Source organism: Pleurodeles waltl, chromosome 2_1, assembly GCF_031143425.1.
Source record: "Pleurodeles waltl isolate 20211129_DDA chromosome 2_1, aPleWal1.hap1.20221129, whole genome shotgun sequence".
Classification (NCBI taxonomy): Eukaryota; Metazoa; Chordata; class Amphibia; order Caudata; family Salamandridae; genus Pleurodeles; species Pleurodeles waltl.
Window position 1 is genome coordinate 776,699,209 of NC_090438.1, and position 18,745 is coordinate 776,717,953.

General features: G+C 45.0%; 1 protein-coding gene across 6 annotated transcripts in view; it reads right to left on the reverse strand.

Annotated features, from left to right (window-relative positions):
* The window catches only part of KDM1B (lysine demethylase 1B), a 639,352-nt gene that overhangs the window by 428,294 nt on the left and 192,313 nt on the right, over window positions 1-18,745 (reverse strand). For all 6 annotated transcript variants that reach the window (XM_069218247.1, XM_069218264.1, XM_069218273.1 and 3 more), the window contains one exon: window positions 10,270-10,308. In XM_069218247.1, coding sequence (XP_069074348.1) covers window positions 10,270-10,308 — 39 coding nt within the window. The remainder of the gene's footprint in view (window positions 1-10,269; window positions 10,309-18,745) is intronic.

Consider the following 18,745-nt stretch of genomic DNA (forward strand, 5'->3'; position numbering starts at 1 on the left):
GTCGGTGAAATGTTAGGTGGTTGTTGAGGCAGACGGGTCCGTCATCATGGAGGGCCTTGTATGTGTGAGTGAGGAGTTTGAAGAGGCATCTTTGCTGCATGGGGAGCCAGTGGATGGCCCAGAGGTGGGGGTTGATTCTAGTCCTTTTGGGGAGGCCATCCACAAGTCATGCTAAGGGATTCTGGATGACCTGGAGCTGTTTAGTCGTTCCGGCGTAGAGTATGTTGCTGTAGTCAATGTGGCTGGCAATGAGGGCCTGGGTGACTGTTTTTCTGGAGGAGATGGGTATCCAGCTGAAAATGCTGCAGAGCATGCGAAGGGTGTTGAAGCAGGCCACAGAGACTGCGCTGATCTGTTGCTTCATGGTCAGCAGGGTATCCAGGTTGATCCCGAGGATACATGCGTTGGCGAGGGAGGGGGGTCGAGCGCGATGGGTCACCACGTGTCGTCCAAGGGGGGTGGCTTGTTTCCAAAGATGAGAATCTCTGTTTTGTCCGACTTCAGCTTGAGGCAGTTGGCTCCCAGCCATGCAGCGATGTCTATCATGGTGTTTTGGAAGTTGGTTTGTGTGGTGGTAATGTTGTCTGCGAGGGAGAGGTCGAGCTGGTTGTCATCGGCGCAGGAGATGATATTGAGTCCGTGGGTGCAAGCGATGTTGGCTAGCAGGGTCATGTAGGCGTTGAAGAAGGTGGGGCTGAGGGAGGAGCCCTGAGGTATGCCACAGATGATGTCTTTGGGGCAGAGACAAAGGGTGTGAGGAGGATCCTCTGTGTACAGCTGGAGAAGGAGACTCAGTTGAGTGCTTTGCCTTGGATGCCAATGGTGTGGTGGGATACGGTGTCAAAAGCTGCAGACAGGTCGAGGAGGATGAGGTCCGCTGTTCCCCCAAGGTCTAAGATACGTATGATGTAATAAGTTGCTGGGATCAGGATGGTCTCGGTGCTGTGATTGGGCTCGAAGCCAGATTGGGATGGGTCGAGCAAGTTGTGGTGTTCAAGGCAGTCCGTGAGCTCACGGGTGATAGATTTTCCCAACACTTTGGCGGGGAACAGGAGGAGCGAGATCCGGCAGTATTTTTTTAGCTCATTGGGGTCGGCAGAGTGTTTCTTCAGCAGTGGCTTGACCTCGGCATGTTTCCAGGAGTCAGGGACAGTGGCTGTGGTGATGGACATGTGGAGAGTTTCTGTGAGGGGTGCTCCGATTAGTTCTTTTCCTAGGTTGTAGAAGTGGTGTGGGCATGGGATCCAGAGTGAATGGAGAACATAATGGTGATGTTATCTGCGGTGGAGAGCAGCTTCCATTTAGGGATTCGGGGGCAGGCGGTGTGGTTCAGATGCAGGGGGGGTCGAGGTCTTTGGGCTGGGTCTCGAAGTTGCTGTAGATGTCAGAGGTTTTGTGGTGGAAGTAGTTGATAGCTTGTCGCATAGAGCTTGGGAGGGATGGAAGGTGTTTGTTGTGACTGAGTAGCAGGAGAATTCTCTGATAATGCTGAAGAGTTATCTGGCGTGGCTGATGCTAGCCTCGATGCAGGTGGTGAGTGCTTCTTTCATGGTTTCCCTAAGATGGCAGAGGTATGCATTGAGGGTGGACCTGAAGGAGTCAAGGTTGGTGGGGGTCTTGCTGGTGCGCCAGTGTTTCTCTAGTTTTCTGCACTGTTGTTTGAGAGTCTGGAGTTATGGGGTGAACCATGTAGCTTGCTCAGTGTGTTTTTGTCGCTGGTGGTGCTTTTCAGGGGGGCTAGGGTGACAGCAGCAGATAAGAGCTGGTTGGAGAGATCCTGTATACAGAGTTCAATGGTGTCTGCGGAGGTGGGCCTTGTTTTCTTGAGGGTTGGTGATCCAGGGGTTCTCTGTGAATTTGCCCCAGTTGTTGCAGGGGAGAGTGGGGGGTCCTGTTGAGGAGTCATGCAGTTGGTCAATGGTAAAGGGAAAAATGCTGTGGTTGGTCCATGTTACTTCGATGGTGTCAGGTCCCTAGGAAGATGAAGTGGTTAGAGTTGATTGCCAGGGGAGCAATGAATTCCGGAATGGCGTTGCAGACGTTGAGGCGGGCTCCCTGTGGTCTGTAGGCGAGGGTACCTCTTATGACGGTGTAGGCATCAGGCTTGATCTGGAAACTGAGGTGTTCCATGATCACTGTGGTGTCGTCCACTGAGGCGGTGCAGTGGAGAGAGTCCTTGCCTATAATGGCAATGCCTCTGCCATGTGTGCTGTGGCGGTTTAGTGTATCACCTTGTATTTGGGGGTGTTGCGGTGGTGATGTCTGGTGCAGATGCGGGGGTGAGCTAGGTTTCTGTGATGGACATTAAGTCGGGGCGAGGGTGGTGATGGTGTGCCAGATTTCTATGGCGTGCTTGCAGAGTTATCAGGCGTTGAGTAGAGCGCAGTGCAGTTGTGGTTTGTGGCTGGGAGTCTGCTGTGTGGTGGTTGTGGAGGTTCTTATGTTGCAGGTAAAGTGACAGTTGAAGCAAGTGAAGGGACCTTTTGTGGATTGTGGCGAAATGATTCTGCAGTTGTTGTTATGGGTCTCAGGTCTGAAGTTCCGGAGTTCGTCTGCGGTGTATATGCCTCAGGCCATAGATACAGGGGTCCTAGCGCTGGGTGCAGTCCAGGCGTGGACTGGCTTGCCTTTGGGGCACCTGGTGCGCAGTCACACAGTGACTGCCATTAAGTAGGTCCTGGGGAGGGCAGGGAGAGGAGGGCGAGTGAGAAAACAGTGCAAAAACAGAGGGAAAAGGTCACTGGCCGGGGGCAACAGTCAACAAGCAGGCGCAAGCAAAAACAGGGCAACAGACAAGGCAGGAAACAAGCACCAAAAGAGGCAACAAACTAGGACAGACAGGGCAAAAAACAAGCACAAAGCTTGAAACAGGGAAACAAGTGCCAAAAGGGAAACAAGGACAGAGGACAAAGCAAAACAAGGACAAAGGACAAAACAAGGCACGACAACCGAGCAACAAGCAGAGGCCTGCTCACGCAGGTTCTTGCTAGGAGTGGGGATCCAATAAGCGCACGAGGTGCTGGAGCAGGTGAGGGGCCGCATTGTAGCACGATACAGGACTTTGCAGTCATGTTGTCAACCTATGATGGAAGAGAGGAAGGCTTTACATGCTAGCTGGATTGCCCACAGCTCCAGAAGATTAATGTGAAATACCTGCTCTTCTGGAGACCAGAGGCTCCTGATCGCGAGACCCTCCACATGAGCTATGCATCGTAGACTGGAGGCATCCGTAACTACCGTAGTCACAGTCTGGGGCGAAGGGAAGGCCATCCTGCAAGTCAGGTTTGTCTTGTTCCTCCACTAAGCCACTTTCGCTGCAGCACTGTGGGAGATTATGATGGAGTCCAACAGGTCTTCCCTGTTCTGGAACCATTGCCTCTGGAGCCAGCACTGCAGGGCCCTCATGTGACAACATGTCTGCATAACTAGGAGAATGTAGGAAACCAGCAGACCTAAGATTGATAGAACTCTCAGGACTTGGGCTCTCATGCTGTGGTGGTAAATGGGAACATGTCATGGATGTATTTGATTCTTTGTGGCAGTGGATAGGAGTAGAGAAGACTCTCTGAATCGGAGTTATTGGGAGGGCCCAGGCCACACAGAAAAGTTGCTGTTGTCTGCAGATGGGGCAACAACAACTACGGCGAGCTGGCTTTGAGCAGTCATCTAGGTACAGGAAAATGGGGATACCCAACCACTGAGATGGGCGACAACAACTGCCATCACCTTCGTGGAAAGTCGAGGTGCCAATGTCAAACTAAAGGGTAGTACTGCAAGTTGGTAGCATGTAGAACCCACCACAAACTGCAAGCACTTCAGATGAGACTGCAGGATAGGGTTGTGGAAGTACCCATCCTGCAGGTCTAGGCACACCATCCAGTCTCCAAGCTCCAACAACAGTAGAACTTGAGCTAGGGTCAGCATCTTGAACTTCTTTTTGAGGAAAAAGTCCAGACTCTTGAGATCCAATATCAGGCCAGTCCACTATCCTTCTTGGGCACCAGGAAGCAAAGCGCATAAAAATCCTGGCCACTTTCCCTCTCTGGCACTAACTCTGCCTCTCTTTTGAGGAGCAGGACTACCCATAGTGTAAAATGGCCAAATGTTCTGGAGGCAGGGAGGAGGAAGCGGGATGAGGGGGTGTAATCTGAAGGAATGGAAGTGTGTAGCCCCTTTCTATAATCTTATTTACTAGTCTGAAGTAAAGTCCTTCCAGGCTTGAAGAAAGTGGGACACCCACCCTCCCTCAGACCCTGTGTGGGATTGGGGAAGAAAACCAGCCCTTCTTCCTGGTGCCGGGGGGACGAAGATGAGGAAGGTTGCAAGGTAGATCCGAGCCCCTTTCCTCTATTTCAGCCTATGTATTATCAGATGAGGAGATTAGGCTGCTGCTGAAACAGTGGTGGATACTGCCAAGACGAAAAGTAACAGCCTTCTCCGAAGCCATGAAAGTGGCAAAAAGATCGGTAGGTCAGAGGCAGGAGCTGAAGGCCCAAAGATCTGGCTGTGGCTTTGTAAGCTCTGTACTGCTTTCACACAGAGCTGGCCTTGTCTCCAAACAGACATATTCAATCAAATGGGAGGTCCATTAGTTTGGCTTGGATATCGGAGGAAAAGTTGGAGCTTATCATGACACCGCACTGTAATGAAGGTATCAAGGGCTCGGGCGACGGCGTCTGTGGTGTCCATCCCAGACTTGATAATGGGCTGAGAAACATTCTGATCATCTGAGATGAGCTCTTGAAAATGGTCCTTCATGTCGGCAAGTACATGTAGTAGAATCATTTGGGCAATATCCCAAAAGGCATGGTTGTAGCGGACAAAAAGGCAGTTGGCATTTTAAGACTATACTCCCCACAGAAAAGCCTTTCTTGCTCAAAGCTTTTAAGCATGTGGATTCCCCTTTGGAGGGAACTATAGGGAAAGCACCGCAACGGAGCTCCTGAACAGGAAGCTTAAAAGACGAGACTCTCCAGAGAAGGGTGCGTGGAAAGGAAGCCCGGATCACCAAGAGTGGATGGATAATGGCGGCCTACGTGCCTACTGAGTGTCCGAGCAAAGGAGGGCTTCTCCCATGCAACCATAAGGGGTTCCAGCAGAGATTATTTAAAAGGGAGAAGGTGTTCCAAGAAGGTCTCTAAGGGCAAGAGGAACTCAGTGAGGGCATTTGTCTTAGTCTTAGATGTTGGGAGATGCAAATCCGAAACCTCCTCAGCCTTTAACATGACCTTGTATAGTGACACATCTCTCTGCATTGGTGGTCCAGTGAGAAAGCCCATAGCTATCTCAGGGGAGGTGTTGAAGCAACTATGAACGGAGATAGGCCATGAAATTCTAGAGCATCCCGGTCACCACTAACAATGTACTCCACAAGATCAGAGTCTGTCTCAAAAATCTCACTGATGTGTGCTTTATAAGCCTCCTCTTCTAACACTCACTGGACAGTCCAGTGAGTATGGATCTGAGGCTTAACTTCAAGCTGCAATAGCAGTGGTGTTGTATCTAGAACCAGAGGTGGAGGCGGCCGCGGAGGAAGGAGCTGCATCATCCATGTCATCGGCTGCAGAGTCAAGAGGCAGAGCGCCCGGACTGATGTAACGCAAAGGCATCGGTTACGATGGTGCAGCGCAAAAGGGTGTCAGTTGAAAAGGCAGAAACAGTGGCAGGTGGGACAGGGCTGCTAAACCAGAAGGTGCGTCGGATGTCACAGAGGCCTTCGTGAAAATGAAATACATTGTGTTACGGAACACCCCTAATTCCTTTCCAGGACTGGGGAACTCGGGGACAGCTAACTCCGGCACCAGAGTCTCGGCTAGCAGAGGTGCTGGCACCAAGGGCTCCAGTAATGGAGAAGGGTCTTTCCAAAGCCGGGTCCATAGGAGGAGCAGTGCTGCATAGAGGATCCACTGGCGTCAGATTGACAAGCTCTGGTTCTAAGGATAAAAATGTTGTGAGAGACAGAGAGCAACAAGGAGACTAATCTGAGAAAGATTCATCTTCTTCCTATGTTTCCACTTCTTCTTGGCTGAATGGGAAGATGGAGAGCAGGAACGATGACAAAGAGCTTCCGTATTGATGTTTGTTCTTCGTCTTGGCCATTAAGAGTTTAGCCTCCTGCTCCTTGATGGCCTTGGGATGCATGCTCCAAGTCATGAATTGTGGTTGGACTCTAACCATCATAAAAAAGCCTGTGTGGGGGTCTGTAATGGACATCTGTCCCTCACACTCTCTACAGATTTTGAACCCGTGCAGACACTGGGACTGCAAAAAGAATATTCTGAGAAGAATTTCTCAGAGAGTGAAGCTCCGGATCCACTTAGAAGGCGGGACATAAGAGAGGGGATGTTAATGTACTGAGGTGGGTGCTTCATGACCTTGCTGATGTCGCCTGACATCTCTTCCGGCGCCGACTGAGTCCACTGTCCTCTACCGGCGACACTGCTGCTTTGAAGTTTTGCGGATACAGTGCCTGGGGTTTGTTCTACAGGTGAGAAATCTGCTGGTAGATGTATAAATCAGAATAAGCTCTACTCCAATGTTTCCCTGGACCAAGTTCAGTTCTCGAAAAAAAAATCATGATTCAAGAAAATTAAATACATATATAGAGTTATATAGAGAAATACAACGAGGCGACAAACTAAACAGAGATATATTCAATACCATAATAAAACGTCAAAAAACCTACTGAAAATCTTACCTCAATTAATTAACATAATGATTAGGTAACACTATAAACACTAAAAACCTCTGAAACTAGCCAGATACAGTATTAGTCACCACTGTACTCATTACATAATGAAATCTCTTATACATTCTTCAACTCTAAAAAAGAGATGCATAACCAGTGTTTAAGTGTTTTGTTTGATTCCTCAATTGTCTTTTTCTGCTTACTTGGTCTAGTTTATCATTTCCAGCTAGACGTCTGCTAAGAAAGAAGGATCTTTGTCCCCAAATATGGAAGCTTTTAGCGTGTGCAATTGGTGCAATGACATTTCTACTATTACCAAGTGATTTACTCATGATCACTATATGTTACGCTAGAATTTTCACATGAAGCAGCATTTTTTTTTAATAGTTGGTTATTTTCTGTCTCTTTTAAACTTCTTAACTTTCCATTCTTTATTTCCTAAGTATGGTGGCCAATATTTGTGATGTTTTTGAAACATCTTCCCATTTGCCATATTTCAATTGCCTTGCCTTGATAACGATTTAATTGATTTAGATAGTTCTCTAACAATAAGAATCATATGTAAGGAACATTTACTCCAAATGGCATTACATTTGACCACTAACTGCTTTTTTGTTTGCATTTTGCTGGTTTCAGTCAATTGTTAGTGCCTTTGGGATATATTGTGCTTTATGATACTGTATGAGCGTGGTAGCATGTAAACATTGATTTATTTCACATCTAAGTAAATACTCCAGATGCTTGAGATTTTTCTGTACAGTATTAGATGAGATAGATGGGAGTCTGGCCTCTTCAAATGAGGGCATACAGTTGCTGATCTTGATTGTTGAAATATGCTAGTGCTTTAGCCCTATTCTCTGTTGTTTGTGCAATCTCCTCAAAGGACATTACTATAGATATATATCCAAGTGGTGCACCGCATAGCTGACTGGAGGAATAACTGTAGACTCAAGAGTAATAGAAAACACTGTAAATGTGTGCGCACCCACACATACACATGCTTAATGTTGTTTTGGTATTTGTAATTTTACAGTTCATGCTAACCCACCACCTTCCAGTCCAAAAGGTTCCCGAATACAATGATAGCATGCATCTAAACTTCTGTGTGACGCAGGGTGCAGTCCTGATGGTCCCCTCCAGGGAGACTACCTTATGCAATCCTTTTAAACCAATCGTTATTCCACATTTAATGAAAAACAGTTGTATAGCTCATAAAATGAAACCATTTAATTGATAGTCAAATGATTTCATATCCAGTTCTCACCAAATTCATTACATGCCTCAAAGCATGAGATCCACAGTATCAGACAGTGCACCCTGCAACATCCACCAAGTTGAGTGTATTCTATCACTGGATTTAGACAGGGTACACTGAAGCCAAACAGCTACTGCTTCAATTAGACAACCCTGACATTGTTTCTGATGGTGTACAGACATCCGAATGCAAATTAAAAAAATATATACTTCCAGAGGCATGTTAAACAGAAATGGTAACAAAGGAGCAAGACACAAACGCCAGAGAAACAAACCAAGGGGGAGATATTATTTAGGTCCTACTTGACCTATAGAAAAATAGAAACTGAGTTTGGGGAGGGGTACCTAAACCATGTTGTGGGTTGTACATGGGAAAAAATAACAAGGGTGGCATTATCATGAATTGTAATCCACCTTTCGATTTCAACACTGCTTTCAGGTTTTCAATCTTGGAGAACCCCCACTACAGGGCCACCTGATTTGGCTCTTCTCGCCTCAGTAGACAGTATGTATGCCCTCTATACCAACTGTTGGTTCAGGCCAACTGAAGATTCCACAGTGACATGTGATTACTTTATCATCATCTCTATTTAAGAGTTGTCTGGGATTAAAGAGAGCACCCCTAGTTCCCTCAAATGAACATTCCACTTCCTATTCAGAATCTAACCACACAGTCTTTTGAGGATGCCATAAACTGTATGGAAATTATATTTTTCCACAACTGCCTTTTGAATACTGGTATTCCACTCCGCCATGACTCTCTCTAATCCTGCATTTAACTAGGCAACCACTACATCTTTTCCACACCATCTTCAAAACTACTGATTTTACCTCTTTCAAGTTTAAATCATTATCAAACACAGAATATCAATCACTTTACATTATATCGCCTTTGGTCAACTCTGAATGCTCATAAGATTCCCCAGCAACAACGTGATGGACAAAATGCTTGAATTAATTCAGCCACTGGCAAACACTCAGGGTCGCATTCCAATCTATCATTTTTCCTCCACCATGCCACCTCAGTTTTGGGCTGAGCCATATACAAATCAGCCTTGACCCTGCTCCAATCGGAACAGTCAAGCAGAACTGCTCAAATTCCTCATGCATCTCCGGCTCTCTTTTAGTGGTTGGAGTGCACATCTTGAAAAACTCTTCTTCATTGTTTCTCCACCTGTCTGCCATTCCATCGAAGACCCTCAATAACAGTAACAGCCTAAATCTCTCAATGATTTGTTTGCAAGACTGTGCTGAATACTGGGGTGATAGAAGGGGACACACTTCATTAAGGGCTTCAGTCAACGCTGCAGTGTACACCTGATCCCAAAGAAACTGGGTTAAGCCAGTGATCGTTGATTCACTGACCTTCCTGCAAACCCATCCACCAAACTATACTTCAAGTGGTAGAGTATGTTCCGTCATTGCTCCACTGCTTCAGCGAATGTCACTACTAACAGCATTCTTCCTCATACAAGCCTAACACTGACCTCCCAAGCTACCAAACGTTACTACTTCTGGCTTCTAACTCTCAAGGGCTTATTCCATTAATGCTAAGGAAGGGGCAAATAACTCCTCTGTGTTGGTATTAGGAGTGACCATCAAAAAGAAAGAACAGCTCTAAGGCTGCATACCATCTTCCATCACCAAAGTCCCTACTCTGTAGGACTCAGTGCTACATTGGATTGCATCAAGAAACACTGAAGTAGACCCTGGACAGCAGCCTACATAGAGAGTGGTTACAGGCAGCTACATCCCTCAAACTGCTTTTAAAAGGATTTTATGCATCATATTACTGAATAGCAGTTGAATGTTTTGGCAGATGAAAAATACAACCTGAAGGAGAAATAACCTTGAAATATGACACACAAGTATATATCGGGCAAATTATGACACATCAAATGTACACCTGCAAAGGGTACTGGAAAGGGCCAATGGAATGTAAACTCACAATCTAACATAGAAACATTTTGTGAAGCAGACAGAGAGATGACAAGGTGCAAGAAAGAACATCAATTCAAAGTCATGAAATGTAAATCTAATTTCCTGAGTTCGTAAGGACTGAAATTTATGAGCAGCGTGAGAGTTGAACCATAATTTGTGTTTGGGGTTCGTGAAATTCAAAATCCACCAGTACCCTAGAAAGCACAAAAAACGAGTAGGATCATCTGGTTGAATTTCATCCACCATAGATTGCCGAGAAAATGTAGCTGGTGGATTCTACTCAGTATTCATAGTTCCCTTCACAAATTAGAGGATTTTCAGTTTCCTTTTCTCTCTAAATGAAGCCCAAAATGTCTATGCCCTTATCTCTCCAAAATTTCACTCACCAGATCTTCAGGCATGGCACACTGGTCTGGTCCCTCGGTCTAAAACAAAAAATAATGAAGTAATTCAAATATGTTTAAAAGAGAAAAAAACGTTCAAGATCTGCTACAGTAGAAGAGTTTTAGGATCATGTTGTGGTGAAAGGAGAGACTATGTTGAGTTAAAGGCTTTTATAAAATATAACGTCATATTTAAGGTCATCCACAAGACTCAGACATTACAAGAGTTAGAGTAAGTGCAATTATCAAAAGGCCCTGGCAACCTCTAACTGATTTTGCAGCTCTGGAAATCTAAAAGGCTTGAGACTGAAAAAAATGAATTACCCATAACTACATTTCTCATGCGTTCGTATCTTTCCAAGATTTACATGCCAGAATTAATCCTCATCATCAGGTTTGGAATACTTGGTAGTTAATGTTTATTAATGAGTGCAAATTTGTACTTGAATAACACTGAAAATAGACACTTATTACTTGTAGTCTATCCGCTGCCCAAACTCTGATCAGTGAAGTAGACTCTGAGCTAACACACCTCCAGAGGCTTCAACAATATCACAAATAGAATCTCAGGTAATGAGAGGAGAAGGGGTGAAAACTGAAGATACAGCTAAGTAACTTTCTTCTTCAGCACTGATACTTTTATAGAGGTCTATGGTAGTAATAACAACAACAAAGCTGTTTTAGTGGGACAAGAGAAAGAGGGTCAACTCAAGAGAAAAACAAGACTGCTAGTGCCGCTGCTGACTCTACATTGGACTGAAATTCAAGGCTGTAGTGTCTGACGAAGGTGTGTCATTCATCATGGTACTGCTCTGCAAATATCCCTCAGTGGTACTCTGGAAAACAGAGTGGTTTTGGTAGAGTGAATTTAGCCATGACCCCACCAACCTGGCATCAACTGTTTTATAACAGCTGACAATCCATTGAGATAAGGCATTTAGACAAGCAATGACCAAAGGCCTAAAAGATTTTGCACTATTATTTTAAGTGATAGAGAAAACCAACTTGATTCTGCCAATTATGTGCTGATCTCAAAGTGTTCCCCTTTTCACAGCCAAGGGTGGCTATTCATCAACATATCAAGTTACAAGATGACTGGCAGTTTGTGGCAAAACGTTATGGACTTGGGAGAATGTTTTTTTCCCCTGCAACCTTGGAAGGCATTGGGCATAGTAGTCTCACCCTTATGAAATCCAACCAGTCCCCCATAAATTGGCTCCTTGGTTCCCTAAAGTCTGGGTGGTGTGCAGTGGTTTGTGGAATATATTTGGGTGCAGGTTGACAGATGCCTCCAGTGCAGACATAGCACGTGAGTGTTCATACAATGGTGGCTACCCTGCAGGTTATCCTCCATCCTCAAACAACATGACAACCTGCATATCTTATGTTCCTTTGTCCCTGCCCCAAATGTCTTGTGTGCTTCCCTTCCCTATACTGTAACCCACCCTTTCCACTTTCATCCATTGTACTATCTGCCAGCTACTAAACTTGGAAATGTGGAGATGGTCACATGACTTGAATAACCCAGGCTAACCTCCCCGAGCCTGCCTGCTAAGACAAGGAAAGGAAAGGTCAACAACTGTAAATGTCATTACTTGTTAATGCAGGAAGAGTTTGAATTTACGGAAAACATACACTCTGGTTGGTCTTGCATCCCAGGAGTGGCCTCAAAGTAGAATTACATTCTTGGGCTCTTGGTCTAACACTTTGTATTCAGCTGGACTTCGAAAGGAGACTCTGCAAACCAGAGGTAGGCTTTACGAAGGAAACAGCCGTACCGGCACTTCCATTAAAGCTCGGAGAAGCCTTAGACACTGGAGAAACCTGTGCCTGTGATAAATTGGTAAAAAGGTCTAAATTGGCTACTAAGGCGTGGGACAGGCTCTGGATGAATAAGGAAGACCAGTCCAGGGCTTATCCCACTGTGTTGGGGTGAACATATTTACAGAACAGCTCATAAGAATCACTCAAAAGTGATCAGAGTTTAAGGAGTTGCAGCAAAACTTTGCACAGCTGTTACACTGGTGTGACTGCACCATCCCTGACTTTCCTAGTACAACATATAGTCCCTGACCTTCAAAGTTAAACGGGAAGATCATATGCCAGCACATGGGAGATGCAAACATTTTCCTCTTTACTCTAGGCCTTGAATTTGTGTTCTACTGGCTACCATAGCCAGATTTCCTTATTTTGGGATGCGTGGCATCAAGTTTCCAGTGCTCAATGGTCCAGAGGTATTGGCATCTGTAGCTATTGTGGCTGCTTGTCACCAAAATTTCCCTGACTCACTGCTAATTCTTGGGATTGTGGGTGTCTAGGTGTAGCCTCTGTTCCGGTTTTGGGTGGTGGTGTCAACCCCTATTGCCCAACTTTGTACCTGGAGCTGCAGATGTTAGGTTACTGGCATGACATATGTATAACTTGGTGTACTGCTTCTCAGTGTCAGACTCCTCTCCTCAATGGATAACACAACCCCGAAAGCCTGAACACTTCTGTGTGGAAGAACATGGGTCACATGGCCCAATAATAAGTCAAGTGTAGAGCATGAAAGTTATACATACATTTACAATAATATGTCATCCCAGAAGTATTTGGCATATTTTGTTTTACTGTGTTTATTTCTCTTTTTTGCTAGTTAAGTCTTCTTCTTATTTGAAAAGTAAAGCATGGACTGATTCACTATGCCATCATTGGAGAGTCAAGTCTCCAATGGGACACCAGTGGTGTACAACACCACCCACCAGACATATTGGCAGATAACAATAATCTGTCCCTACTTCTTATGAAATATTTCTCATAGTTAAGCTAAATCAACTAATAAAAGTACTTCGGTCTACCTTACACATATAGTGCTAAAATATTTTAATAATGCACTTTCAATTCTGATCTGAGCCTGAAACATAGCAAGTGCCTGGAACTTATTCAACACGTGGTTTTGTAGTGCCTATGATAAATGGCTTCTGCTAAAGCAGAAACGCCCTATGTTTTGTGGGATAACAATTGGAATCTGACTTTTTTAAATGTGTTTCATGTCTACTAAACTGAAAACAAATATTAATTTGCAGGAGCTGTTAGTTGGTAAGCACCAGATTGTGTTATTGTGGCTAAGAGGAGACATAATTAGAATGGCACAATGGGAAAGTCATCTGGTCGTGTGTGGAGATTCTGAAAGTCACATGTGGAAAACTAAACTGCAAGAGTGACAAAGGCAGGTACGTGGCAAATGGAAGTGAACCGTATCAGCCCTTGGGTAAGCTCAGCAAGCATGAATCTGCTATCATCATGTATGTTAACCCCTTCGCTGCAAGGCTTTTTCCCCCTCAGGTGCCAGGCTTTTTTTTTGGCTATTTGGGGCAGTTCGCACTTAGGCCCTCATAACCTATTGTCCACATAAGCTACCCGCGCCAAATTTGCATCATTTTTTCACCAACATCCTAGGGATTCTAGAGGTACTCGAGTTTGTGGGTTCCCCTGAAGGAGACCAAGAAATTTGCCAAAATACAGCGAAAATGTTTTTTTATTTTTTTCTTCAAACAAATTGGAAAAAAGGGCTGCAGAAGAAGGCTTGTGCTTTTTTCCCTGAAAATGGCATCAACAAAGGGTTTGCGGTGCTAAAATCGCTATCTTCCAAGCTTTCAGGAAGAGGCAGATTTGAATCAGAAAACCCAATTTTTCAAGACAATTTTGGCATTTTACTGGGACATAGCCCATTTTTACTATTTCCTGTGCTTTCAGCCTTCTTCCAGTTAGTGACAGAAATGGGTGTGAAACCAATGCTGGATCCCAGGAAGCTAAACATTTCTGAAAAGTAGACAGAATTCTGAATTCAGCAAGGGGTAATTTCTGTAGATCCTAAGAGGCTTTCCTACAGAAAATAACAGCTCAAATAAAACAAAAATTTGAAATTGAGGTGAAAAGAACTGCCATTTTTCTCCACGATTTACTCTAACTTTCTCCTGCGAAGTCAGATTTTTGAAAGTAATATACAGTTACGTTTGCTGGACTCTTCTGGTTGCGGGGATATAGAGGGCTTGTAGGTTCATCAAGAACCCTAGGTAACCAGAGCCAATAAGTGTGCTGCAACTTGCAATGGATTTTCATTCTATACCAGGTGTACAGCAATTCATTTGCTGAAATATAAAGAGTGAAAAATAGGTATCAAGAAAACCTTTGTAGTTCCCAAATCGACAAAAGATAAGGTGTTGAGAAGCAGTGGTTATTTGCACATCTCTGAATTCCGGGGTGCCCATACTAGCATGTGAATTACAGGGCATTTCTCAAATAGACGTCTTTTTTACACACTTTAATTTGGAAGGCAAAAATGTAGATAAAGTCAAGGGGCAATAACACTTGTTTTGCTATTCTGTGTTCCCCCAAGTCTCCTGATAAAAATGGTACCTCACTTGCGTGGGTAGGCCTAATGCTCGCGACAGGAAACGCAACATAGACACATCAAATTTTTACATTGAAATCTGACGTGTTTATTGCAAAGTGCCTAGCTGTAGATTTTGGCCTCTAGCTCAGCCGGCACCTATGGAAACCTACCAAACCTGTGCATTTTTTAAAACTAGACACTTAGGGGAATCCAGGATGGGGTGACCATGGGGGGCTCTCACCAGGTTCTGTTACCCAGAATCCTTTACAAACCTCAAAATTTGGCCAAAAAACCACTTTTCCCTCACATATCGGTGACAGAACGTTCTGGAATGTGAGAGGAGCCACAAATTTCCCTCCACCCAGCGTTCCCCCAAGTCTCCCGATAATAATGGTACCTCACTTGTGTCCGTGGGCCTAGTGCCCGCGAAAAGAAGTGCACCAAAACACTATCTGGACACATTAATCAAATAAAAAAACTACCTTGTTTTGTGTGTGTAAGGGGGGGGGGGGGGTGGGGGGGACCTACATTTTTGGTCCTGGGCTCAGCAGCCATGTAGGGAAATTTAGCTTAAAAAAAAAATATATATAATTTTCCCACATGTCTGTGTGGGATCACTGCACTGGGACTGATTTCCTACCACCAAACGTTCCCCTCAGTCTCCCGGTAAAAATGATACCTCACTTGTGTAGGTGAGCCAAGTGCCTTTGACAGGGAAGATCCAAAAATATGTCAAAATTGAGGAGGAACCAAAGCGGGTCCAAAAGGGCAGTTTGAAAAAAAAAACATTTTTAGGCTGACAAGTGGGGCAGAATTTTTATCGTTATAGATGAGACAATGGTGGGTGGTAGGAATTTTGTGGATTTCTGCAGATTCCGGAAGGCTCCATCACAAAAATGTGGAAAAAATGTTTGATTTCAAGCAAAGTTGGAGGTTTGCGGGGCATTGGGGGTAACAAAATGGTAAGGGGTGCATGTGAAGCACACCACTTAGATGTTTAGTTTTTCAGATGTGTCTAGGTCTTGTGGATTTTTCTACATGGCAGTGTCCTAAAGTTGAAAAAGTGCAGCCCTCACCATTCCAAGTGGGACGATTTTGAGAGTTTGCCAAGCTCTCATGGCCCAAATGTAAAACCAAAACCCAAAATAATCAAATTGCCGTGGGATATGATGTTTTAGTGTGCGGGGGGAGAGTTGAAAGACTGTTACCCCCTTCAGTTGCCCATACTGGTTGGTAGCCACCACCACACTGTTTTTTTGTTTTTTTTAATTCCCTGGCATCTAGTAGAGTTTCTGACCCCCCCCCTTCCCTCTGGGTGTGGATCAGTGGTAATTGCCCCATCTGCCCACTGGTGGGCAGAACAACTTTGGCCCCATTTATTTGGGACCCCCACCCTCTTATTTTGAAAAAAAAAAATCTTCCCTGGTCTCTGCCTGGCTTTGGCATATTGGCCTTCCAAAAATAGGCCGATCTGCCCCCAAGGAGAGTAGAAATGTCTTAAAATAAATTTGCCCCCCCAGGGGAGCAACCCTTGCCTAAGGGGTCGCTCCCCTTGTGTGAAATTGGCGCAACAACAACAAAAAAATATCCCTGCTGCCTAGTGTTTTTTTCCCCCCTTGGGGGCAGATTGCCCTCATAAAAATAGGCTGATCTGCCCCCAAGGGGGGCGGAAATGGCCTAAAATAAATTTGCCCCCAAGGGGAACGACCCTTGCCTAAGGGGTCGCTCCCATTGCATGAAATTGACGCAAAAAAATAAAAAATCCCTGGTGTCAAGTGGTTTCTTTTGGCCTAATAAAAATTGGCCGATCTGCACCCAAAGAGAGCAGAAATGGGCTAAACAAATTTGCCCCACACCCCCACACCCCCACCCTTGCCTAAGGGGTCGCTCTCCTCACGTGAAACTAACAACAAGAAAAATCTCTGGTTTCTAGTGGTTTCTGCCCCCCTTGGGGGCAGATTGGCCTAATAAAAATAGGCCAATCTGCCCCCAAGGGGAGCAGAAACGGCCTAGAATTAATTTTGTCCCCAGGGGAGCGACCCTTGCCTAAGGGGTCGCTCCCCACATATTTAAAAAAAAAAAAAAAAAAAAAAAAAAAAAAAAAGGTCCCTAGTGTCTAAGGGTTTCTGCCCCTAGGGGGCAGAAACAGCCATAAAATAATTTGCCGATCCGCTTATGAATAAAAAATAAATAAAAAAAAGCCCGGTGTCTAGTGGGCATTTCTGCTGCCTGATCACATCAGGCAGCAGAAATGCTGAGAAAGACATCAAGGAAAAGGCCTTTCCTTTCCTTTGATGCCTCTCTCGGCCCCTCAATATGATTGGAGGAAAAATGCTTTTGCATGGGGGGGGGGAGGGGGGGAGGGGCATGGAGGGGGAGTATGCGGGGTGGAAGGGGAAGCAATTTTTCCTTCCATCCCTGCCCTGGGGGAGCCGAGGCAAGGTTCATGTGGGGAGCGAGCCGGCCCAAGGACGTAACGGTTATGTCCTTGGCGTCTGAGCACCGCAGCCAAGGACGTAACCGTTACGTCCTTGTCTGCTAACAGGTTAAAATCAGAACTATGCCACTGTTTGTTTTGCCTATTTGCTGCTTCCTGTGGGTGGAAGAGACCAGCAATTCTTAGGTCTTGATGAGTTGGAAAGCACAGATTCAGTAGTGAATTGTTGTTTTATATGTTTCATTCTGAAAATAGTGTTTTAGAATGGTACCAGATATTTACAATGGGTTTGTAGTAAAACAATTTAAATGTATACTCTGTCGACCAATCAACTGCCCTTAAAATGTTCTCTAAACGAGAACCCAAGGAAAAGGACTTTGACGCCATAGTACCTCTTGCAGAATGGGTACCAAATGTAGAGAAATCAGTATTTGCTTCATTTAAAAGCCATCAGATTAATCTAGCTGAAGTAGCCGATGTGACTGGACAAAACGGATTCTGTAAGGAAATTAACAATTGTCCACCCATATCGGTACGAAACTCTGCGGTACACACCTCATATGCTTTCAAGCACTGCACCACACATAGTTTAAAATTCTCAGAAAAGCTAGGATAATATACTGAGCTAGAATTATATTTGGTACGGCGAGTGATAGAGAATGTCACCCCTTCTGGGGAAAAGACTCTACTGGCTAAATCCAGAGCTCTGACGTCTAATACTAATTCACAACAGATTAAACACAAGAGCATGGTACGCTTAGCCAAACAGTGTTTTCTAGACAAATATTTATTGCAGGCCAAGATTCCAAAAAACGCAAAATCACATTCACATGGCCAAATATTTTGGTCGAGACGGGTTGGTCATCTGAATAATTTTTATGAGTTTACAAACAATGGGAAGTTCACCCACAGGCCTACCATTCATGGGCAAATGACCTGCAGAGATGGCTGACCTATAACTGTTTACCGACCTGTAGGCCATACCAGAGGAAGCCAAAGAGGACAAGATATTCATGACCGAACTACAATCCTCTGAAGAGAGAGCAGCATCTTGTGCATGGCACCAATTACACCAGCGCTTCCATGCGGAAGTATAGCGTTTGTGAGTTCAGGAAGACCAGGCCTATGAGATGAAGTCATTAAATTCCTGCAAAAACCTTTGGAGACTCCATCTCTCTCTGAAATTCTTCATGCCACAAGAGAGAGGTGTTCTGATAGGTTCAGAGGATGCAGGAAGGCCCACAGAATCCAGAAGAAGGTTCCACGAGACGGGATCAGAATTGAGCAGGCACAGCTCATTTCCAGGACAACCAAAAACCAAGCCTGAGCTCTCCAAAGAGGCGTCAGTAGGATCAACTCAGCTCCCTGCACCAAGACCCTGGGGATCATCATGAAGGGTGGGGAAGGCATAAACCAGGAATGGAGACCAATCCTGAACGAAAGCACTGGTTGCTAAGGCCTCCGGATCCAGACACCAACTGAAAAACCTTTTCAGTTGTCGGTTGAGACATGAGGTAAAGAGAGCCCCAACGGAGGTGGAGAACATAGAAGACTTTCAGATATAATCTCCAATCATTGCAGCACTGCAGGTGACGAGACTGCCAATCTGTCACCGAGTTGTTCCGACCCAGGAGTTATTCTGCTACCACTGATGTCTGATGCTGAAG